A 25,471-nucleotide genomic window follows, 5' to 3' on the forward strand; every position below is an offset into this window, starting at 1 on the left:
TTCACTCGTAAACCTTAAGGCTAGGTTGTGTGGCATATCCCTATGATAAATGAAAGGGGAAGAGAAACTGTGAATTGGGCACTGGCAAAACGGTTCCAAGAACCAAAGGTAAGACGCTATTCCTTACCTGGGTGATAACCTGACCACAGTACTCAACCCCATGGACCCGAGCGAGACCCATAAATGCCATATGACCGACCCCTTAGGTTAATTTTAACCGAATTCACGGTGATTCGTGGCTAAACTCGGTTTTTCCCGATTATTGTGTTCCGTTATTTAAATGGTTAGTTGGGTGAAAAATCCATGGAACCCATGGGCACTCCTACTATTCATTTCTTAACTTGATTTCGTATTTTTGTTGGAGTAATCAACGTGGTGATTCACAAGATTCTCCGACTACCCATATTTATTTCGATAGTTTGTTATTTAGTTTGGTCGGTTAAAACGCCGTGTAACGCTCATTGGGCCGACAAACTTCATTGCATTGTTAATTCGCTAATTAGTTGAGACGCTCATGGGCTGTCCAACTCAGTTGTTTTTTCGTTAGTTCGTTGGGCCATTCAAATTGCCATGGAAAGGTCATGGGAGGCCAACATCCACAATTTATATTTCGTTAGTTTATTGTAAACTTAATAATCAAAATTTTTAAAATGACTTAACTTCTCATGTAGTCACCACACATTAAACTTATTGACTACATCATTTAACAACTATTTACGCAATGTACCCCCCTCATCTTATAATCTTTTGCATTTAATCTTTGGGGTGCAAATCCCCTTACTTCTTAAGACAACATTGTCATTTCCATATAATTAACCATTTTACTATTCTTATGGTTTCCTCAATTTATCCTTCATCTTATAAATCCTCATTTTTTTTATCCCTATAGAATGTCGTCTCTAAGAAACCACCTTCGTAACCAACGTTCATCCGGTTCACGCGATCGCCGCTTGGCTGCTAGAATCACAAAGGAATTTGCTGTTGCAATGCCCGCAATCATCACTCAAATCCAAAGCCTCAACTCCAATGGATCTGCTACTTCGGCTGTACCAAACAATTCTGATTTCCGCAACTTCCTGAGCACTAAACCCCCATCCTTTCTTGGTGAGGAAAACGCCGCCAAATTGCTGCAATGGTTTGAAGATATGGAAAATATTTTCATCCACTGTGAATGTCCGGAGGCCAAACGGACTAAGTTCGCCTCGAGCAAGTTCGAGGGTCGAGCTGTCATATGGTGGAATGCCCTTTGGAATGACCAAGGGTCTGAGTTGGTTGTATCCATGCCTTGGGAGGAACTTAAGGAAGCAATGAAGAAAGAGTTTGGCTCTGAACATGAGCTGCAGAGACTTGAAGCCGAATTCTGGGAACTTAAGCAGATTAGTGGGGATAACTTCGCATACTCTAACCGGTTCCGAGAGCTTATCCGTATTGTGCCCCATTTGGTAACCCCCGAGACTCGCGGTATTCAGAAGTCTATTCGCGGTCTTCCGATCATTTTCCGTGGTGCCTTGATGAGTCGTGACCCGTTAACCATTGGTGAGGCGATAGATCTAGCTGCCTCTCTCACCGATAGTCATGTTAGGGATGGAACCTTGTCTCGCAAGGATTCAAAGCCTACTCCCTACAAGACTAAGACCGACTCCTCTTCTGAAGTTGAAGCTGAGACTAAGCCTTCCTACAACAACAATCACCGCAACAACAACCACAACAACAAGCGTAAGGCCTATGCCGTTAACCAACCCAATAACCAACCTCCTCCTAACCAAAACCAAACTGTCCCAAACAAGAGGACTTACCTTGGTCCTCATCCCCTATGTGCCAAGTGTAACTTTCATCACTCTCCCTAAACCCCGTGTCGGCTATGCACCCAATGCAACCTTTATGGCCACCTTGCTAACACTTGTCGTATCCCGCCTAATACACAAACCACCTCACGTGCTCAACCCGGTGCTCCTAATACCCGTGCTTGCTATCATTGTGGAGACCCAAACCATCTTCGTAATATGTGCCCTCAACTTATCCATGCCCATCAAGCCCAAGCTATAACTACACCTTACTACTTGACCCATGCTCACCAAGTTCAAACTCAACCACCTCATGTCCTGCAAGCTTCTCCTATCAATTCAAGTCAACCTTACTTAACCCAACTCTATCAAGCTCCGCACCCCCAAGCTCAAGCGTACTAAGCCTACTTTGCTCGAGCCCCTACTATGCAAACTCAACCTATTCAAGCTATTCCAAGCCAATCTACCTCAACTGCTACTACTCATGCAACTCCTCATGGTGCTTCAAGTCAACTCAATCAAGCTACTCAACGACCGTGAAGACTTTTGACGTTCTCTTTATCTATCTTGATTATTTTGTTTTTTTTCCTTAATTATTGTAACGCCGCTTATGGCCTTGGATTATTTCTCATTTGAACTATTTGTCTTTTGTAATCAATCTTATGAATAAAGTTCAATTTTTGGTTCAATTGATTGTTTATTAAAATTTACTCTTATCTTATTTACCTTCATAGATGATGACTTCCTCAAATACCTATATTTTGCGATGTCTTAATAAAATTCCACTGTAACTTTTGGAATTATTTTATACATTGATTTAAAACTCCTTAAAAATTTTGTTCCCTCAAAAATCATGTTTTACTTACACGTTTTCTAACCCACACAATGGGACGAGCCATGTGGACCATCCGACGATCTAAGTAATTATGGATGCATACATAATTACCAAAGTCCTCGTATGGAAATCATGATCCGAATAATTGTGTGTCATAACATAGAACCGGAAGTAGTTGAGATAACGGTACAAATGTAAAGATGATAAGGACATGGTGGATACGCCGCTGGTACATCCTATATATAAGTGTTCTTATCGGATTTTCATTTGGAGCGTTACTTCAACTATCTAAGGCTCTGTATTACGTATTTTTATTCAATGGTGTTGTTATGGTATTCCTTAATTTCAGGACGAAATTCCCTAAAGTAGGGGAGACTGTAACAACTCGGGTTTTCAAACTTACACTTTTACCCGACTCGGTTCAACATTCGGGTTATTTTCATTTCATTTATTGAGTTTATGTTGATTAATTTTTATTTTTTTATTTAAATTTTTATCTCTAATTAAATCTTTAAAGTTTGTACACTCTTAGCCCAAAATATATATTCTTACCTCTTATATATCCAACCTCAAACTCCAAGGATCAAATTTTAACTTTATGATATAACCCATTTTCAAGCTGGATTATCCGTTTACCCATGTCCTTGTTTATGTGGGTTTTCTTGTACCCGACTCCAATAATCATCAAATTAGGCTAGTAAATCCGTTTGTAATCAAGTTTTGATCTAGGAAATCATTCACATATATCAAACGCGGCTTCACTGACGTTTTATACAAGTTAATTGTATCAATCATGATCCGATTTCCATTTTTACTAAACCATTTGAACCCTAATATCGTTTTCTATATAAACGTTGATATTATTCCAATTAAACTCACACACAGCTTCCTCTACCCGTCTCCAACCTTAACCCTAACATTAATTTGATTATAGTTGTCTGTTTGATCGTGTTCTTCGTCATTCTTGGCCGGCCACTGTTGAGCGCAATTCACCCTCGTCTGATCATCAATCAAGGTATATAAATAGTGGATTTTGGTCGCGTGATGTTGCTGATCAAAAGCCCTATGGCTGATTTGATTAACAACATCAGATTGAATCGAATTGAATTGCAAGGGTTTATATTCAAATTGATTTGATCTGCTATTGTATTTAATTTACGGTTTCTAAATTTAATCACACATAACTGGTCAGCTTAGTTGGTTAAGACTTGGGTTAGGAGATGGCAGGTCACGGGTTCAACCCCTTGCCACCCCGATATTTTGGCATTTTTTTTTCATATTATATTTTTAAATCATTTATTTAGTATGTTAATAATAATAATAATTAAATAAAACTATCTTATTAAAAACGACATAAAACGTGTGTTTTCTCGCGTCTTTCGTCTGTGTATGTATGTATAAGTAAACATATATGTATGTATACGTATATATAATAACATGAAAACTAATATTTACGCTTTAATATATATATATACAACAAGTAAACTTTACATATAAATATATTTATAAAACTAACCATATTTTAAAAGATGTATTTTTCTTTTATACACTTTATACATATAATTGATAAACTAATAATTTCACATATTATATTTTTATATATAATATTATATCAATTATGATTAAAAAGGGATAAACTATTAACTTAATAATAATTATAGTTATTGAGCTTTCATAAATCGATCTAGTTCATTAACTTAAACGTATTCGTATTCTCTTTGTTTCCTCATTAGGCTCTAACGTTCGCGTGTGATTTCCCGCATTCTTAATTTTCACATTCACCTTTGTTCGTTTATCGAGGTGAGTACCACATTCTCCATTTTACTCGTTTTTCACGTTTTGAGGACATATGCGTAAATATATTTCTCATTATATACTTATACTTAAAACTGCAACTTTGTCTTATGTGTTAACAACTTATACCTTACTTGTTTCTGTGCTTATTTGCTTTGTATGCTTCCGCATTCAGAGAGGTCCAACATAATCTTAGCCTAGTATGATCATACGCCAGTCGTTATAGCTTTATGCTTCTCGACATCTCAGTTATACTTGCTCATTTGGTTATTTTGTTATTCTCATATGACTTGTTGCAAATACATATTTTTATTTATACTTTAAACTGGTGTGTTGCTCAATCAACCTTGTGGTGACAAAACTATATTATTTTCAGCGCATATGCGGGTATTCGTTTGATGTTAAGTACAAGATCACTTAAGGATTTTATGCTAGAATAAAATTAACGAGAAAATATTATTTATAACTTTTGATTGTTGATGTACTTTCGTTTTGTTTGGACGTTGTATGAATATTTGTATTTATTTGAATTTATTTAATAGATATCGAAACTTTTAATAATGCATGATAGTAACCTTGAGAGCTATGACAGTCAGTTCGCGCCCCGGCATTTCCGCCATAGGTTGGGATGTGATAAATTACCTGATTAAAACCCGATGGGTTTGGGACGGGTTTGGGATGGATTTTAATAACCGGGTATGGGTTTAAGAATACTTAAACCCGTCCCAAACCTGACCCATTGCCATTCCTAAAAGAACTATATTCAACCCTTGCAAAAATTCTTGAACCCAGAGACAAAGATTGTCGTGCTCTCTTCTCTCTCATGCATTAACTCAAGATATTAGTCACTTAATTTTTATGATTCTAGATCTACCATTACATAAACATGATAAAAAGGAAAAAAAAAAGAATATCAAAATATAACTACAGTAGTTTTAGATCACGTGTCATAATTATTTTATTTTATTATAATATATAGATTATAAAACAAGTATGTTTATATGTGACACATAAAATGCAATATATTTAATACTCCCTTCGTCCTATTAAAAGTGTCTTATTTTAAATTTTCAAAGTCTTTATTTATAAACTTTGACCTTAATTATAGTTTTTGTGTTATATAAAACTTGATAAAAATTATACCGATAAAAACATTTTTTAAAACGTACTCAAATCATATAACTTTCATCAAGTGTTATTTAACGCAAACAAAATTATTTAAGGTCAAAGTTTATAAATAAAAACTTTGAAAATTCAAAGCATGACACTTTTAATGAGACAAAGGGAGTAATATATACTCTTCAAATATTGGTCATTTCGGGGTAGCCCTACTTTTTCCATACAATAACGCTCGTTAGTGGGTTAATTAACACCCCTAAACGCTGGCCCCTTAACGTCGCGGCATGGTGTAGCTAGCGTTGAGGAGCGTTGAGGAGACGTCACATTAGCCATAGCGTTGGGAAAACCCTTCCACAACAACCAGACACTCAAAAACAACATATGGAACTTCTTAGGAAGCATGTTGCGTGTAATTTACTCTACTATTATTTCTTCTAGAGTTTGATATGGACAGGATAGTAGTCTTCAACAACTTCATAGTACAGTCATGTGCCTCTTTATTCCAATGCTTCATTAGGGTGAACTTTATATTTAATTTTCGAACAATGAAATAAACAAGACACGATAATAGGCCAAGATGAGCACGTTCGATCGCTAGAGTAGGCTATAGTACGCATTTCAGTTGCGTCTCGTATATTTATGAGCCTACAAAATATCATTCGAACTAAAATTTAGTGGCGGTGCATGGTGTGTGTAGTAGCCATGTATGAAGTCATCTTCAATAACAAGTTCACAAATGTCCTTGTGTTTTACGTTTATTTGCTAGTTTTGTTTCTTGTTTCACCGTTTCTTTTTGTATGGGAACTTGTTAACTCCATTAGTTCATGTTTACGGTGTAAGGAAAACATGTCTGGAAAAGTGGTCTTGATCACTGGTGCTTCATCCGGACTTGGAGAGGTACGTATAAATCTCTTACATGCAAACTGTGGTGCATATTTAGCGGTTATATCCATATAATCGCTAACAAAGAAAAGATCGAACGTTTATTAAATTTTCTTTATGAAAATGGGCAGTTTATGACATATGAATATGCAAAACGTGGCGCATATTTAGCGATTATAGCCACACAAAAGCCAAATAGTCAACTCAAGCAAGTAGCAAACAGAGCTCGTGAACTCGGCTCTCCTGATGTTCTTTGCATTTTTGCCGATGTGTCAAAGGTGGACGAGTGTAGCATGTTTGTGGATGACACTGTTCAACATTTTGGTCGTTGTGGGTAACCCGTTTAACTGCCTAGTAAACTATAGTTATCACCATTAGTTATAATTTGTGTGAACTAATATGCATGCATCATGCATGGTACTCATTGTCTTTGCATGCAGTGGATCATCTTGTTTGTAATGCGGGAATCGGATCCCTTTATTCTATCAACAATGATGTTACCAAATTCGCACCGGTTATTGTAAGATCAAAACTTAAACACCACTACCTTGTTATGATTTTCATTTTGCATCCATCATACAAAGTTGATATAAATGTTTAAAAAACAAGTATATGTTATAGTGATGACTAGTGAGATTTCATATATAGGACATAAACTTTTGGGGATCGGTTTATCCAACTCATTTTGCGATCCAATACCTCATGAAAACCAACGGAAAGATCATCATCAACGCATCAGCTGCCGGTGTGTTGAACCCACCTGGTGGTGGCTTCTATAATGTAAAATCCCCGATTAAATTCGCTTATTTTTGTGTGCCGTTTTTCTTATTTAACCATAATAACTTACGATACGTACAAAATGTCTCAGGCAAGTAAAGCAGCATTAATCAGTTTCTATGAGACCCTTAGATTTGAAGTTTCCCCAACAATAACAATAACAATCTTGACACTCGGGTTCATACAAACAAACCTCATAACAGCCAAATATTCAAGCGACGGTGTTGGTGCGCGTTTAAGAAAAGTGAGTAATAGTTTGTTCATTTATCTTTGAAGTGGAGTGAGTGGATCTATTGATTGTTATTAATCAAAAGATACTTTAATTTGACAGGATTTGAGAGATGTGGTTCCAACTATGGAAGTTGAACCATGTGCCAAAGCCATTGTTGATGGCGTATCCAAAGGTGCAACATCCATTACAGAACCAAGGTTCTTTAAGGTCCTCATGTTGATCAAGTTTCTGTTCCCACAACTACACCATTTCTACTATAATACTTATTCCGCTATTGTAGAAAGCTGAAAATACATGCTCGGATAAACGTCTCCTTGAGAAAGAAAATGTTTGTGTGATTATTGGATATTAAGTGTGATTCAAACTAACTAGCTAGTATATTATCTTGGGAGTTATATGTTTAAAATCTTGTGTCTTTTCCTTCTCATGCATGCTACACGCGAGAATTATGACGAATTCATTTATCAAAAAATGAGTTAGTTGGGTAAAAGCAGTGCCGTCTCCGAGAAATTATATATATGGCCTCGGCTCGGACCCGCAGATCGACTCTAACGAGTAACAAAATATTATAAGCCAAAAAAAAAGTTTAGGCCTTATGTAAATGGGTTTTTTGTTTGGTTTAAACAATTAATTTTTTTAATTGGCTTACTTGGTTATGATTTAGGAAAAATTTTTAATGAGCTTACTTGGTTAAAAACTTTGTGTATAAAAATAAACTTAAAAATGTCTCAAGTGAGAGTGTGAGACTAAAACTTGAAAACTTTTGATTGGAAGTCATACCTATTTACCACTAGACCGACCTAGTTATTGTATAATTAGAGTAAAACATTAAATATACACGTTTCTTTTTCATAAAAATATACATATATAAAAAAATTGTGCCCCCCGAAAATTAAGTGTCCCGACCGGTCGCCCATATCGCCCTATGCCAGAGCCGCCCCTGGGTAAAAGATATTGTTTATAGGTTCGTTCAGGTCTACTAAATTATGTAAAGGATCAATTTGAATCATTATTATAAAACTTGTTAACTTAAAAACGATACAGATATAACTCGCATATTTTCGTAAGTTCAATTAGAAGCATTGTACTCAAAGAGGTTACATTAATTCACATCAAATATTATCATCCAAAAATTGGTGTACAAACTTTAAAAAGGAAAAGCTATGTGCTTTCAAGAGTTCATTTAGGTGGACTTTAGGTAAAGTTTCATATATAACTTGAATATTACAGTCATGTGCTTTCAAGTGTTCATTTGGGTGCTTAATATATGGTTTTCTAATAGTTATTAGTTAAATAAACAATACACAATAACAGACCCAGATAAAAACGTACAAGGGAATGGTTAGCTAACAGTCACATTTTGGTTGGGTATACGTATTTTATATCTATGAGCCTACAATTATAAGATTTGAATGAAGATAAATGAAGAGTGGTGTAGCCATGTTTGCATCCATCTTCAATTACAGGTTAACAAATGTTCTTGTGTTTTATGTTACCTTGTTACTTTTTATTCTTGTTTCACCGTCTCTTTTCATTTGGAAACTCGTCAACACCATCCGTTCATGTCTCCGATGTAAGGAAAACATGGCCGGAAAAGTGGTCATGATCACCGGTGCTTCATCTGGACTTGGAGAGGTACATATAACTCACTTATTTTCTCTAAAGAAAAAATTGAACGTTTATTTAATTAAATTGCTATATAATGGCAGTGTATGGCATATGAATATGCAAAACATGGCGCATATTTAGCCATTATATCCACAAGAAAACCAAATAGCCGACTCGAGCAGGTAGCACACAGAGCACGTGAACTTGGCTCTCCTGATTTTCTTTTCATGTTTGCTGATGTGACGAAGGTCGATGAGTGTAGAATGTTCGTGGGTGAAACAATAAAACATTTTGGTCGTTGTGGGTAACACGTATACCTAACATCATAATAAACTATATTTTAACCCTTACTTCGTGTAAATTAGCACGCATATATATGTTATTGTTTTGCAGTGGATCATCTGGTTTGTAATGCTGGAATCGGACGCATTTACTGCATCAATAGTGATGTCACCAAATTCTCACAAGTTATTGTAAGATCAACCTACCCTTTTAATATAAACTAGTTTTGAGCACCCGTGGCCTGTTAAAAGTAATGACTGCATAACTTTGAAGAGTATAAATCGTGAAGAAATGTCTCCCGATGAGTCACGTTAATTAGTTACTCGAACATAAATCGTAGAAAGATGTTCAAAACCGTAGCTAATGAAAAACGAAAACCAATTAGAATTTCTTCAAATTTCGACTTGTGTAATATCATTAAGTATCAAAATTTGTAATGAGTTTAATTTTGTTTTAATAATATTAAAAAATTGTGAAGAAATGTGTCACGACTAATTACTTTTAGGTATCAGGTAAGTATCGGACAACATTGTTAGAATCTGTATGCCTAATTTAATCCGTAAACAAATTACCCATATCTTCACATGCATTGTCACATCACATGTATATAATCAGGTAACTATCAACCTTTTTAATCTACATGTTTTTAATTTTTACAATATGCTTGCTTTTATGAATAATTGCAAGAAGTGTTATAGTGAATTACACTTTCATATAACAAAAACAATAACAATAATCTACCATAAGTAAATACGTAAACAAATTACCAACATTGTCACTTTTTCACATGTGTAGAAATAGCTACGTATCAAAAGTTTTTAGCATACCAAGTATCGAAACCTTTTACAAAACTTTGTTGGAAGTAATTTCCAACTTAATAGGCCCGTCACGTGTAGGTGACTGAGTTGGACCTATTGTGCCTATGTGATTCATTATTATGTAATGAGTTTATGGGGTTACAATTAGGGTTTTATTATATTTGGCAATGTCTTAACTAGTAAGTTAGGTTAGTCTATATAAACATGTCATGGTTAGACATTACAGAAAGTGTGTGATGTGAGGTGTAACCGAGTTAGGGTTCATCTAGAGACACACACGAGATGTAACCGAGTTAGGGTTCATCTAGATGTAACCGAGTAGGGTTAATCAAGAGTCAAACCGAGTTAGGGTTTGATAGTTGTAATCAGTTTTTTGAGTTATATTTTCTGATACAAGAGTTATTTGTTTAGTTTGTGTTTGATTATCGATCTGGAACTTGAAACTTTGCATATTTACTATGTTTTCACAAATCCTAAAAAAACTGGCATTTGGTTTAGTGGCAAGTGATAACTCTAGTTGATTTATGAATGCAGGACACAAACTTTTGGGGATCGGTTTATCCAACTCATTTTGCGATTCCACACCTCATGAAAACCAAAGGAAAGATCATCGTCAACTCCTCGTTAGGTGGTGTGATGAGCACACCCGGAGGCGCCTTCTACAATGTAAAGAACACAATTCGATCATTCACTTATTTTTGTTCGTAGTTTTTCTTATTTAACCACAATAACTTATGGTACAATCAGGCAAGCAAAGCGGCATTGATCAGCTTCTATGAGACCCTTAAATTTGAAGTTTCCCCAACAATAACAATAACGATCTTGACACTCGGGTTCATACAAACAAAAGTCATAACAAACGAATATTCTAGGAATGCTGCCGGTCCACGTTTAAGTAGAGTGAGTAATATATAATTGATTCATCTATTAGTCGATCTATATTGTTAGTAAAAGCAACGTTAATTTGACAGGATTTGAGCGATGTACTCTTGACAATGGAAGCTGAAGCATGTGTTAAAGCCGTTGTTGATGGAATACGCAAAGGTGCAACATCCATTACAGAACCAAGGTTTTGGAAGACAGTGGTAATGAACAAGTTCTTTTTCCCACAAGCACACTATTCCCTTTTCAATTATTATTCCTTAGTAGAAACCTGAAAAATGATGATCGGATGGAAAAAAATTGTTGGATATGGTTCATTACTCTTGGAATTCAAGTTTCTTGTAGTGTATGGAATCTTGTGTGTATTTATCCTTTTACAAATTTGGCAAAAACTAATATCATGGTGTCTCTCATTACTAGTAGTCTAGTAGGTTTTAGGAACGTGGCCGTTCACTGACCGATACATAAAATTATGTTGTATCGGTCTCACTATGTTTCAGTCTTCGAAAGTTTGAGGAATTTTCGTAAAGGGTCAAATCGAGTCACCAAAACTGAAAAAATTATATATTCAAATAATGCATTTTAGGATCAAGAAATACATTCAACGGTAGTAACATAAATAATGTCCTAATTCAAGTAATACTAAAAGTCCTACAATCTTAGAATATCCGTGCTTCCTTTTTTTTACATTTACCTTTCGAAAGTAGGATTTCATCATTTGAAATTACATGGTGTCACTTAACTATTGAGTGTAAAGAAACTAAAAACTGGTATCTCGTGAATAAAAGTCTCAAACTTAATTCTTAATAAGTTTTCTTAATGAGTTGAAGAATTGAACACGTGTGTTGGAGAGATTTTCTGAAGTGAACAGTTATTTCACAAGGATAATTAGTAAATCATACTCTTATTGAATTAACCAAATAGCTATTGTCTTAACCGAGCGATTACAAGATAAAGATAGAAAGACCAAAACTAATACAGAACTAGAAGAAGATGGGAGAACAGATTCACAGAGTATGAGATGGGAAGAAGAAGCCAAACATTCTTACAATATTCATTCATGCTCTTTTACTCTTGTTTCCCGGCTTATATCACGCACCAAGGTTTATTGGACCATTGAAATGGGCTGTTGAAATGGGCTTTATGATTGGGCTTAGATGTATTCATAACATTTTCTTTAAAGGCCAACGAATAAAGTCCAACCATATATGTCCTCGATCGTTATATTGGGTGGACATTTGTGTGTTGGGAGGCCGGAGATTAAGGGATTATAACAATATATCATCATTTCATTAATGCATATATGATTTCTAATCATAATATGGCCCGAATATTATTGTACTTTTCATATGACGTTTAACAAGACAATTTTATAATTTAATGAAATGAATAAATCACAAAGATATTATTTCTTATGGGTTTCAAAAAAATCCAATCATCATTGTAGCCAAGCACCAAATCGAGTAGTTAATGTATTAGGTAGAGGTCGGAAGTCACAAATGACAGCTTTGATACATTTATTTATAAAAGTGAAATCTCTAAATATTGTGTGTTCTTGATTATTGTTTATTCCTTTGAGACCTTGATTTATAGCTTGTTGATCTCTTGATTATCAAAATATTGTGCGTTCTTGAGGAAGCGCTCCCCCTACCAAAGCATCCAAAACGTCTCGAGGGCGGTGTTCCTTGCATTTTGGGTGAGAAAACACCCCATTACACATGGTCTTTTGTGTCCATTGAAGCGCCTTTTTATACTTTATTACTAGTTGTATTTTTTTTTGGATTGCAATTTTGTTAAATGCACACTGTCCTGTATTTTCCATTATAATGTATATTATAAATTAATAAAAATAGTGAGTTTCATAAGGAATACCATACCTCAACTATCACCAAAATGTTTCGGGCGCAATAACTATGGATGAGAGAAGAACTTAGCATTTGAGCTGCTTAGGCTGGGTAATTCCATAATAGGTGATATCGAGAAGTCTCCATTCAATCAACCAAAAACTTATAACTTGACAACTCTTTGGGGGTAAAACGAACAATTAAGGTTTACAAGTTACATGTATGTGCTAAAATCCCATATTATTGATTTGCAAAAAAATGGTTAGGAATAGGTTCATTAGTACAAATTTACACTTAAATATTTGTGAGACCGTGTTCAGCATAGCATGTATTGGCCGGAATGTAGAGAAGTGGATTTTCAATAGCATACAAATCACTACATGCTTGTTTATGTTCAAAGCGTGTACATTTCCGAATGAGTGCAAAATGTGTATAGCGAACTTGTGATCATACCGTTATAATACTAGTCTTTAGTCAGAAAATGATAATTGTACATTCCTTTTAGTTACTTTCATTATTTTCTCTAAGACTATGTGGTATGTATACCGCCAGAGGCGAAGTTTACTTAGGGCCCGGGGTGGCCCCGACCCCCACCTTTTTTCTTTGTGCATTAGTGTAAATTTTCCTGTTTTCAACTGAAAATTTTTATACGTAGTTTAAATTTATGCGTTTTCGACCAAAAATCTGATCACGTGCCCCCTCGTTTGTGTATACATTTTGTGTCCGGTCCCTGGTGTCTTAGCCTAAGCTTCGCCTCTATATACTACATTGCCACTTATGTAGCAGCGGTGTTGGCAAGAAATGTAGCAGCGGTGTTGGCAAGAAACACCACCCTCTCACTAATATTGTCGCTGATTTGATGCTGCTCATCGGTATTTCCACACAACGACGAGAGTATAATTTAAAAAAAAAAATTTATTTTCGAAAAATTATTAGCTTTGACTAACAGTTATTTGTAGAAAAAAATTATCTAATTAATAGACATTTTGGATCGAATTGGATAAATTTAACTCCACGAACATGCGTGGAAATTGAAAACCGAAAAAATATAATCGAGAGAAAAAGTGACCGAAGATATGGAGAAGCATGATGAAGAGACGACAAATTGAAAGGACTTTAAAATTAACAACTAGATTAGACGATCTTCAGAACGAAACAAACGAGTGACTAAGCCGTTGAAGGATCAAATCATTGAAATATATGAGTTCTGGGTTTACTCCTTTTTTTTTTTTTTCTGAGTAGTTTTGTTTTAGATTTTTTTTTGGAAAGACAGTATTTTATATAAATAAACAAAAAACAGTCATAGCAAGTAGCTGGATCAAAAAAATATAAAACATTACAAATACAATACAGGATTCTTATGTTTTAGATTTTTACTAATCTTAGTTTATAATTTGTATATAGTTATTATTTTCATTAATAGTTATAATGAAAACTATTATTTTAATTAAAGAAGTAGTGGAGTGGATAGTGTAGTGAGAGTGATATATTTCCTTGGTTAAATAAAAGAGATTGGAGTGTTAATTGTTATATGAAGTTAACGTGATACACAAGGAAATTTAGCACGCTACTTCCACCCCGAGTGGTATAAAATTTAAAGAGAAAGCGGCCGGGTTGAAGTTAGCCACCTTCGTAATCTTGTATCGGGGCCGGAAAGGCGGGGTATGTGAACGACGCTTTATTGTGCAACGTGTATATGAGTCATATAATACCTGACAAGCATAGGCCATAATGGTAGTTACCTTATCATATCACTCATGTCCTTTAAATATTTCCATAGACAAACCAACAAATACTGCACTTGAGTTTACATGATCTCATCAAATTAGTACCCACGATCAATTTTCTTGCACCTTCTAAATCACCCCTATTTTTTTTTTAATTTTCTTTTAAATCACCCCTACATCACGATGAGGTAACGAGCTTTATTCATGAAAAAGTCTTTTCTAAATACCGTACAAGTGAATGAACACACTTAATTGTACATCTGAAAGAGTGAACACGTAATAACCAAAAGATTATAAACGAGAGTTAAATCCGTAAAATTTGCAAGTCGAAATAACAAGTATACCAAAAGTGAGTTAATATATGTTATATTTTTTTAAGGTTATTTTAAAACAAAATTATATATTTTAGAACAAAAAACATATATGGAAATCTTAATGTGGCACAGTAATAAGCATTAGATTCCCTCTAGCAAGGTCTTACTTAGCTTTGAATATGATGTGCATGTTGAGATAACAAGTATACCAAAAGAGAGTTAATATATGCCATATTTTATTTTATTTAAAGGTACCTTTTTTTAAACAAAATCCTAAACGGATATCTTAAGACCGAGTGTCGTGGCGAAGAAGGGTGGCGTCCTCCTTCTCCACTTGGATCATTCGATGGGTTGGATTGGATTGGCACTGATTGCATGCTTTGGCGTCCCTCTTGGGAGGTGATGTCGCGCCTGGGTTGGTTGAGGTGGACCATGGATGACGCCCTCATTCACACCACAACACTCAAGTAAGCAAACAATTTCCTCTAGGCTAGCAAAGGTCTTTGATTTGAATGTTGCTTTTGTCTTTAATTCCGGGTGCATGCCAGTATTAACTGTGTTTTATCTGTTCTCGTTGGTTAAGTTCTCGTATAAGATTTTAGAATTTAATAAAGTAGTTTTGTCAAGTGTTTGCTTCTTTCTTTGACAAAAGTGCACTAAACATGGCCATGTGAAATAGACACAACACCAACATGGTGAACAAGTGGGAGGGCAGGTGCAAATGAAGCAGAGTAAACAAAGAGAAGAGATCAAACATATTAATCTAATCCATTTCTGACTCAAAATTTTCTCTTGTGTCACTAAATGTCAAAATCTTGTATCCTAGTTTCTGTTTACTTCCTAAAAAGAAATGTGACATAAATATATGCTAGATCACCAATAGGTCTAAATGTCTAATCAACGCGTGTGTGCTATGTTTGATACCAAAGAGAATAGTTACCTATTGGTTACATGATAATCCGATTTGTAGCCAAACAAGCACTTGTGTCGACGATGCGCGGTACTTGTTTTTGTTCTGATGATCTTATTTGGCCAAATATAATCATTACATATATGTGGACCATGCTTATTGTGACCATTAACTAAACCATTACATGCATGTAACAGCCAACACTAGTTCCCACTTGCTTTCGATAACATGAGTAGACACCCCTAAATCGCCATGAAGCAAATTTACTTAACAGGCCTATTTTTTTAAGGTTTTTACGCATAGTGAAAACACACATGTAAAAAAGTATAAAAAGTATACTTTTTAAACGAAAAGTTGATACATTTCGAATGAGAAAACCATTTTATTAAGCCTTGTTTAGTCGGTATTCCCAATATTGAAAAAATGAAAACAGACGACCCAAAAACTGATGAAATTCAAAATTAAATGTGGGTCTTTTTCTAGCTCACTTGATGACCGTAGCACACAAAGACCCTACGGTCATTTGTCACAATGCTTAAGCCCATTGCGTCGTTTTTGTCTGTATTTTACGGCTTGTAAAAGTTATTCCGTTTGACTTTTTCTAGTCCACTTGATGTATAGCGAAAGTCCGAAAATAAACAGAGAGAATTCTCAAAGAAAACTGACATATTAGTAAATATGAAATAATAACATTATATAAGTGTCCCTTTTATATGGAATTTTAAACTTGTCAAGTATTGCCAATTTTTTAAAATTACAAATTCTCAAATAAATACTGAAATTAAGGATACAAATATACGCGTAAGTTATGTTAGTTGATGAGTTACGCATTTTAATTTTAAAAAAGAAGATTATGAAATCACTAAAATTGGGGGGGCGGGGGGGGGGGATATTTATTATTATCCGAGCCTATGGTGTTTGCCAATGATCCGGCTCGTCAAGTCTTTCTGTACACTGCTTATGCGCCCTGTAATTCTCACTCGTTTTTTTTATGCCTGGGCCATTTTCTGCTTTGTTTTCTCTCTTTAGCCGGTCCAAGTAGAAGTATACTAACTCTTTATTATTAGAGATATAATAGTATATATTGTAAGTTTTATTATTATACTGTTACTATAGGAGATTGTATCTCATTATGTTTCTTTATATTTATCTCATTGTACTCATATATATAGTTGATCAATAATAATTACACCTCACTTGGGGGGGGGGTTCATTCTTTTACACTCTTAGATCGGCTTCATATCACCAATCGCTGGCATTCGTTTGATTCACATTATCACATATGCTAACTTCATTTCAATTTCTTAGTACAATAACACTACTTATCCAATTGTAAGGTTTATAAACTTAACACGTAAGCAGTTAAAATGAAGGCCAAAAGGAAATCATGTGTCACATCTCAAATCATATTTATCACCAGGTAAATAAGTATGAACATGAATAATAAACAGAAAAAATGAACTGAATGTTGTATGGTAAAGACTATGGCACATGGCAAATGTAAGCAAATATGAAACAGCTTGTTGGCCCAAAGATTACAAACCAAATACCAATGGGCCAATAATTTGATCTTTACACAAGTATACAACCAAATCTTTGTTATTTTCCTCATGTTTGTATTCACCAGCAACTAAATTGACCTTTAACTCATCTTATTAACATATGAAACCATATTTTTCTTCCTCATTCTTGTCAGAAGCTGAGTTACAACTAAAAAGATGAAGGTAAGTTCTAATGTTCTTGAATATCATCAATACAATATTACAATGTAACTGATCATGCTTGCATGTTAACATGACAGTTGCTAGATTGGATGCACCGTAAGTTTCGAAACGGAGAGCCGTTGAAAGAATTTACTACAGGTATATGTTTATATGTAGGTATATTGGTTTTTATTAGTCCCAGGTATCTCCTGTTGGTCGCTGCCGGCCCCAACTAATGTATTGGCTGCTGACGGTCCCAACTTGTAACGTATTTGTTCTCAACGGTCCTTGACTAACGAAATCCTAACACCGTTAGTTGCAGGTCGCTGGAAAAACGTTTTTTATCGGAAAAGTCTCATTTTTTTCCATAAAACACCACCCAAACACCGCCACCAACCAAGCACCACCAACCGTTTCCGACGATGGTTCCAGGGTTCCAACGACCTCAATAATTGGAGCTTTTACTAGAAAAAGATTCCTAAAGGTCTTATACAAAGTTATAAAGATGTTTGGGACAAAAAATGTTGAGTTTTCCGGAAAGAAATGCTAGTTTTCCGGTCAAAAACGTTTTTCCGGCGACCTGCAACTAACGACGTTAGGATTTTGTTAGCCGTGGACCGTTGGGAACAACTACGTTAAAAGTTGGGACCGTCAGGAACCAGTTCATTAGTTGGGACCGACAACGACCAAAAGACGATAATTGGGATTAATAAAAACCAATATACCTTATATCTAATATGTTACATCTTTCTTGATTTAGTGAAATTATTTAAAACTTTTTGTAATTGTTGATTTGCAGGGAACCCATGCACTTGTTTAATGGGACAACCATCACTTGATGACTTTGATTATTATCCAAAGTCAAACTACTACACCAAACACTCGAACAAATCACGCGAAAACCAGATTTGAAGGTCGTTTGCGTGCTTAGAAGCCGTGAGTGCAGATGATGGGGAGGAAGAATCCTCTGCAGCACTTTCTGAACTTTTTCATGGATTTCTAGCAATCGGGACACTTGGAAACGATCCGGTCACTAGTGATCCCGCAACGCCTACTTTTTCCACATCAGTTGAATACATAATGGAAAAAGAAACCGAAGCAACCGAAAATGAACTGCAGTTCATTAATGATGAGCTGGAAAAGGTGTTGATTGCTGAAGGGAAAGAAGAAGATTCATCTGGGAGAAATAGTTATGTTAGTAATGGAAGAAGCAGCCACGGAAGCACGATTACGCTTAGTGGGAAGCCTTTAGAAGCTGCTTCTGAAGGCGAGTATGTGTCGGGTGCTTGCCCGCTTCAGGGTTATCTGTTTGGGTCAACCGTTGGGCTGCCCGAAACAACTAGTGGGAAGAAAGAGCATAGGACATCACTAGGTGAGTTGTTTCAGAAAACTAAACTGGCTGAAGAGAGTAATGGGAATAATAAATGTAACCGCGTTGAAAAACTTAAGGAGAAAGACGGTGAGAAGTCTGCGGTTCAGTTGATGAAAAAGATACTTAAAGGAAGAAAAGGTTCTGGAGGAACCATTGACACTGCTTCAGCTGATAAGAAACTGAATAAGGTATGTTCGTGTAAGATTTGTTTTAACTCGTTGTAGTAGAGTTGGAAATGGTGTCGGGTTGGCGGGTGGAAATTGATGAACCCGAATATGACATGTATATTTATTTGTGTTAAAATACAGATACAGTAATCTAGACACACTTAAACCATGTAATCCCAATACGACCCATTAAACCACTTATCTAAACAGGTCAAACGGGTTGGCATTGAACTTGTAAAATATAGTTTTTTTATTTTTTTTAATTTAAATTTAAACGGGTTGACAAGTTGATCCGTTTAGTAAACGTACACTCTAAACATGACAACGCTAAACCTGATTATTTTTGTGTCAAGTTCTTGCCGTGTCATGAATTATGACCACTTATTGCACTACATCTGGTTAAGTGGTGGTGAACAATATAGTAAAATGAGTTGGAGTTGGTGTATTTGGTGGTGGTCAGTTAAGCAAGTATAACTTTTTTATCATTTCTTTCAAAAAAAACTTGTAATTACAAAAACTAGTCCCAAAAAAAAGTTACATGCACCAAAACGGACCACCACCAAGAGTAATGTTTCATGATTATGCAAGGAACTAATAGATAAATTGACAAAAAAAAGAACATTTTCAAGAAAAAAAGTTGAGGTTCTAGTTAGTGGCGAAGCTTGGACGAGTTCGTCGGGGGGGGGGGGGGGGGGGGCTCAAATTTTGGGCCAAAAATGGGTAAATTTACACTGTGTATACAAATTTTTGGGCGAAAAAGGGTCAATTTACACTCCTGCGCAAAAAACAGAGGGGCATGCCCTAAAGAAGCTTCGCCCATGGTTCTAGTGTAGTGTGCTTAAAAGGTATATCAAGTTATGTTAAATAAATGGCAAGTTCTATATAAGTATCATGCAACTAATTATTAGTTCTATAAGTAACTAAATAATAAGAAGCAGAATTTGTTAGGTGGAAAACTTTTAAACTTTCACTTGATGGTATGGGATAAGTTGCACTATATGACACGAAAGTCGAAACTGTTAAATTTTAGTGCTAATCTCGAATGTAAGACTTGCAGATCCTGCAGCTATTCCATCGAAAAGTCCATCCTGAAAGCACAACAAAATCTCAAGACCGTTCCAAGTTTATAATGAACAGCACCTCTGCGAACGACGAAGGATACAAAAAAAGAAACCAAATGCTGTATGGAGAAGACATGCCTATGTTTCCTGATAAAGATGTTTCTAAAAAGAATGCAAACAACATAAGAAGCAACATGACATGTGGTGCTAGTGATTCAAATGGGAATAGAGAATGCTGGATCAAATCTGATGCAGACTGTAAGTACTATAATATAGTCTAAATAAGGTTGTAATATATGGTGAGGCTGTTTGTTTACATCTGAATGGAACCATTCAGATGTTTACATCTGATTCATTCAAACTTCAGACTGTTTGGTTCCAAATAGAAAAACATCTGAATGGTTAAAATTAGGTCTGAATCATTCTGGGGCTGTTTGGTTCATTCAGATTTGAATGAGTCAGGTCTGATTGAGCCTCTGTCCCATTCAGCAGCAACAACAAGTCTAAATGATTCAGACCTAATTTTAACCATTCGGATGTTTTTCTGTTTGTAACCAAACAGTCTGAAGTCTGAATGAATCAGATGTTTATGGTTTCATTCAGATGTAAACAAACAACCTCATTGTTGTTGCTGAATGGGACAGAGGCTCATTCAGATCTGACTCATTCAGATATGAATGAACCAAACAGTTAAGTATATTATATCTGACCCATTGTTTGATGTTTTTTTATTAGACTTGGTGTTGGAACTTTAGAAGACAAACAAAGAATGGAATGATGCTGCAGTTGTTGAACTATGCCATATGAAATTATGAACTCTATTATCGTGTGATTAAAATGTTTTGGGTTGTGTATGATAGCAAGGTTGTGATAATAAGTTAATGTTCCCTTTTTTGTTTTCAAGTACTTTATAATGCTTGTATGCTTTCTGAGTTCTTGAACTAATTATCATATATACTTTAGTAATGCTTGATTATTGTGTAATGAAATTTGTGTTAAAGAGTTAAAACAACTTAAGGCCATTGACTTAGATGCAAGTTATGTGGTTATTTATGAGACCCCCATGGCTGTAAATTTTGAATTCATATTTACACATACACACTATATATAATATTTATACATACACACTATATATTTATCAAATGATATATAATCCAAATAAATAGATAACTAACATGCGCGCTTGAGAGATGAACTAACCTCGAGTTCAGAGTAATATGTGGCATTGTTGGCTGAAAGATTGGGAACTTTCCAAACACCTATTGATTTCATTTGCTTAAAAGATATGTAGTTGTTTATATAGATACACAAATTTGATATTTGAATGAATATGGCGGTTAGATTTTGGTTTTAAAAAGACTAGCAATTATCAAATGTGACATGGGGATCTGTCTACACCAACTCTTAATGAAAATTATTGGAGATGTTTATAGTTTATTTTAATTAAATAGAGTTATGAACAAATTTGTTGGTGATAACTTCGTTTTTAAAATAGTTTATACATAGAGAGAGTTAACTACACAAAGGGCCGATGTGGTTTAGTGTCCGTTACACTTGTAGGGGTCTAAGTTTGAAAAGTTGTTTGGTCGAGATATATGATTTTATGATACATTTAACGAGCTTACAACTTAATTATAGATACATATGAAAGTTAATTCTAGAAAAAAAATATTATTAATTTTCAAAGGATGAATTAAAAGTAACAAGCAAATATACCAAATTTAGACAATTTTGACCATTGAAGTTGATCTAGTGGTAAGAGTCATGCACTCCTTAATTGAAGACGAAGGTTCGATTCCCATTTGGGTTACTTCGAATGACATCTGGAGAAACGAATCAGGGTTTTAATCCTGGATTCGAACCCGACATGAAGCAAGGGCTTTAAATTGGACAGAATAATAAGTTTGGGCTTATGACGGGCTATGGGTATGGGCTTATGATTTATGTAATTATTTCTCAAAATAAATAAAATAAATATTATGTAGGGTTTGTTCTCCAATAAATTCGAGTCAGCATTTCTTGTTCTCCAAGCTATCATAATATATCTCCGGCGAAGATAAACACTTAATTATTTTCTTTTGCTTAATTAATCCATTTGACATTAATGGTTCTTAATCTGACGTTACTTATCGGAGCAGGTACATATATCAACTTCATGTTAACTTATAATTAATTATATAACATAATAATACTTTCATGTGACGTTAATTTTTAATGCATGATTACTTTTCTAGTTAATCTGCTGATTCATCAAAGTTCTAACTGTTAACCGGCAGTTAGTAGATTTAGACTTCGTCGGGTGATGGGGTCCCAGATTTGAATTTTATATGTAATTTTTCAAAATTGTATACATGTATAGTACATGTATCTATAATTTTGAAAAATTACATATAAATGTTCGCATAAATACTTCAAACATAAACAAATAAACGTAAACAGAACAAATCAACGTGAAAACCAAGGTCTGACTGTCTTTTAAAAAATTAAAACTAAAATAAAAAAACTTGAAAAAGGTCCATTTTTTTTACTACTTTTGACCAGTTAACAACTAATGTTAGTATGGGGATGTAAACGAACCGAGCCTGAGTTTGGATCGTTTTGACTTACGAAAGCTCGAGTTTAAGCTTGGCTAATTTCGAGGTCTTTTTTCTAAAGCCTAAACGACCCAAGCCCTAGCTTAAAAAACAACTCACCAGCCGAGCTTATGTTTTTAATAATTTTAATATATTTTCTGAAAAACATTTAACGAGCTTAAGCTCGGCTCGAGCTCGTGTGGCACCTTTCAACGAGCCAAAGGTCGGCTTGAGCTCGATTGTGCAGTGTGAAACTAATACATAGAAGTCTAGGAGAGGTAAAACTTAAAATACACAAGGCTCGAGCTCAGACTTGATAACTAAACGAGCTTTATTTGAGGTTCAGGCTCAAGCTCGTTTCAAGCTTATTGATCTGATCCTGAGTAGCTGGCGAGCGGCTTAGCTCGTTTGCACCCCCTAAATGCCACCCATTATCAAATAATTAATCAATAACCCACCATTGTGCGCCATTGGTAAGCCAAAAAGACAGTCTTGCTGAATGCATCACTCTATTTGTAGGCCTTGTGGGATCAGTTCTTGCAAAAATGGACTCATGTCAACTTTTTGTGATTTATATTCCGGTACTTCTAAGGTAAGTAGTTCTTTTTCTAGCTAATTTACTGTAAGTCCTTGGTTTAAAAAAGCGCGTTTGAGGCGAGTTGAGGCGAGACGCAACCTAAGGCGAGAGCTTCTTCGCTTTAGGCTAATAAAGGCGAGCAATGTTTAAAAGGTGAGACTGAGGCGAGATTTTTAGGCAAAAAGCGACCTAAAGCGAGGTTGAGGCGCTCGCCTTTCGCACGCAAGTGGTTTATAAGCATCTAAATGTTGTATGTGTAAGTAGTTTATTTATTAAATCATATATAATGCTTAAATATAGCTACATTATGGGTCGGGATGCTAAAAACCTATGATATATACATATATAAAAATTATATAAATATGTTCACCTTGCGCACAAAAACTTCCTCTTTTGCGCCTAGCGCTTCACGCTTTTGTTTTAAACCCCGTTGCTTTTCTTCCTCTCTCGCTTTTTAAAACTAGTCTGTATGTTCTATGTTTAAAATTATTATACTTCATAATTTATACACACAAGTGATGATAAGTCTGAGTTTTTCTTATCATTTGTTTAGGTACTTGAGCTTTTCAGACATGATGAGAAATCCACTGCAAATCCGAAACCACTCAACGAGTCACTGTTGGCACAGGTTTGACAACTCTCTGATATGGTAAATTTTTCGTGTATTATATGCTCATTTCTTTATACTTCTAACGTGCATTATGATGTGTGCCACATCATACTTCATGCCATGCAAGCATAAAGAGAACGTGGGAAAATGCATTGTTATTATTTCCTTTATTTCCTCCATGTTGCAGTAGGTTTATTGTTAGTGGTATAGTGGTAGTAGTTATTTTATTTTAGTTACATATCTTTTGTTTTGCTATTTAAACACTCGTAAGTGTTTAGTTATGGTTATGAATGAAAAAGATGAAAGTCTAATATTCTCTCTAAATTGCTACTCTGGCTTCTTTCTAATTATCTTTGAGATTGATCCGCTCAACGGGTTACCTATCCCATTCTTGACACTACCTAACCGTGGGTATTTAACACATTACCGGTCGCTTTTTTATTTTCTGTAAACAGATCAACATGCTAAGACAAGAGTTGCAACTAATAGCATCAAATAGATCTGTTACCGTCATCACTTCCACTGGAGGTTTTTTATTTTATTTCTTTATGCATGAAGTTGAAACAACCTTTCATTGCAGTTTTAATTTTCTAGCTTGATTGGCTTTTATCTATACTCTCTAACAAAAGGCTACAAGTTTTGTCATTTGTCACTCCTACATTAAACCTCACCCTTTTTAACAAATTTATAATAGTTACCATTCTTAAAATTTATGCTTCAAAATTTGTTAATTTAATATTTACTTCCTATTTTTTTTCAAACATTTGATATTTATAATTATCTTTTACTTTAAAATTGTTTTAAATACTATTGTACAACGACTGTATTAATAGTGTTTAACGAGTTTATTGTTTCTTGCATACTGATTAATTATTAAATATTGTATTTTCAAAAACTACTCGTGTAATACACGGGCTTCAAACTAGTTTATTATATATAGATTTCTGTAATGCAGGCACTACTAACAAATATGGTATCATCATCATTGTTGCTGCTGCAGGATACGGTTATGTTTGGTGGAAGGTAATAACTAGAGGCTGCTGTTATTTTTAAAATTTACTACATTTTTTTTTGCTATTTCCGCTTTTTTGTTCTCAGGGATGGAAATTTCCGGATATGATGTTTGCTACAAGACGTAGTTTATCTGATGCAACAAAAGCTGTAGCTAAAGAACTTGACACTTTCAACTCGTCACTCGCGGTATTATATTATTATTTTTAAAGATACGTTTAATGGATTGTCGGTTATTATTTAAGCAAACGTTCATACAATTTTACGTTTTTAGGCTACGAAACGACATATATCTTCAAGAATCGATCGTGTCGATTGTAGTTTAGATGAGGTTGCAGAAATTACTACTTCTACAAAAGAAGAGGTATGAAAATTGATAATATAAAGATTAAACTAACAATTGATGTATGGAAAAATTAATTAAAAATGTTATAATAGGTGTTGGCATTACGTGGAAAGACCCAACTGTTTACTGAGGATGTTCAATCTATACATAACAAGGTTTACACTCTGGTGTGTGGTTCTTATCCTATGCTTTGTGACACCTGATTATGTATCTATTTGTTACTTGTCATGTTTTAATAATTTC

General features: G+C 34.9%; 2 protein-coding genes across 2 annotated transcripts; both read left to right on the plus strand.

The window, feature by feature from the left end:
* The first annotated feature begins 8,831 nt into the window (after positions 1-8,831).
* LOC143600591 (11-beta-hydroxysteroid dehydrogenase-like 4A) lies at positions 8,832-11,467 on the plus strand. The gene is made up of 6 exons (XM_077078234.1): positions 8,832-9,058; positions 9,133-9,331; positions 9,425-9,504; positions 10,666-10,797; positions 10,879-11,031; positions 11,103-11,467. The coding sequence occupies exons 1-6, from the start codon at positions 8,846-8,848 to the stop codon at positions 11,286-11,288; spliced, it is 963 nt and encodes a 320-aa protein (XP_076934349.1). The 5' UTR covers positions 8,832-8,845; the 3' UTR covers positions 11,289-11,467.
* Positions 11,468-17,045: 5,578 nt separating this feature from the next.
* Positions 17,046-21,170, plus strand: LOC143600593 (protein LAZY 1-like). Its single transcript, XM_077078235.1, has 5 exons — positions 17,046-17,532; positions 17,610-17,670; positions 18,311-19,071; positions 20,108-20,369; positions 20,847-21,170. Exons 3-5 carry the CDS (start codon positions 18,592-18,594, stop codon positions 20,864-20,866), a joined length of 762 nt encoding a protein of 253 aa, XP_076934350.1. The 5' UTR covers positions 17,046-17,532; positions 17,610-17,670; positions 18,311-18,591; the 3' UTR covers positions 20,867-21,170.
* Positions 21,171-25,471: the final 4,301 nt, after the last annotated feature.

This window comes from Bidens hawaiensis, unplaced genomic scaffold (genome assembly GCF_021521415.1).
Source record: "Bidens hawaiensis isolate Kalapana, Puna unplaced genomic scaffold, B.hawaiensis_p1.1 tig00054390_1, whole genome shotgun sequence".
Classification (NCBI taxonomy): Eukaryota; Viridiplantae; Streptophyta; class Magnoliopsida; order Asterales; family Asteraceae; genus Bidens; species Bidens hawaiensis.

Coding starts and splice junctions, on each gene's coding strand:
- LOC143600591 (XM_077078234.1), top strand. CDS start 8,846: ATGAAGAGTGGTGTAGCCATGTTTGCATCCATCTTCAATTACAGGTTA. Junction 9,332..9,424: donor AATAAAACATTTTGGTCGTT/GTGGGTAACACG, acceptor ATTGTTTTGCAG/TGGATCATCTGGTTTGTAAT. Junction 11,032..11,102: donor CCGGTCCACGTTTAAGTAGA/GTGAGTAATATA, acceptor TTAATTTGACAG/GATTTGAGCGATGTACTCTT.
- LOC143600593 (XM_077078235.1), top strand. CDS start 18,592: ATGGAAAAAGAAACCGAAGCAACCGAAAATGAACTGCAGTTCATTAAT. Junction 19,072..20,107: donor CTGATAAGAAACTGAATAAG/GTATGTTCGTGT, acceptor TAAGACTTGCAG/ATCCTGCAGCTATTCCATCG. Junction 20,370..20,846: donor GATCAAATCTGATGCAGACT/GTAAGTACTATA, acceptor TTTTTTTATTAG/ACTTGGTGTTGGAACTTTAG.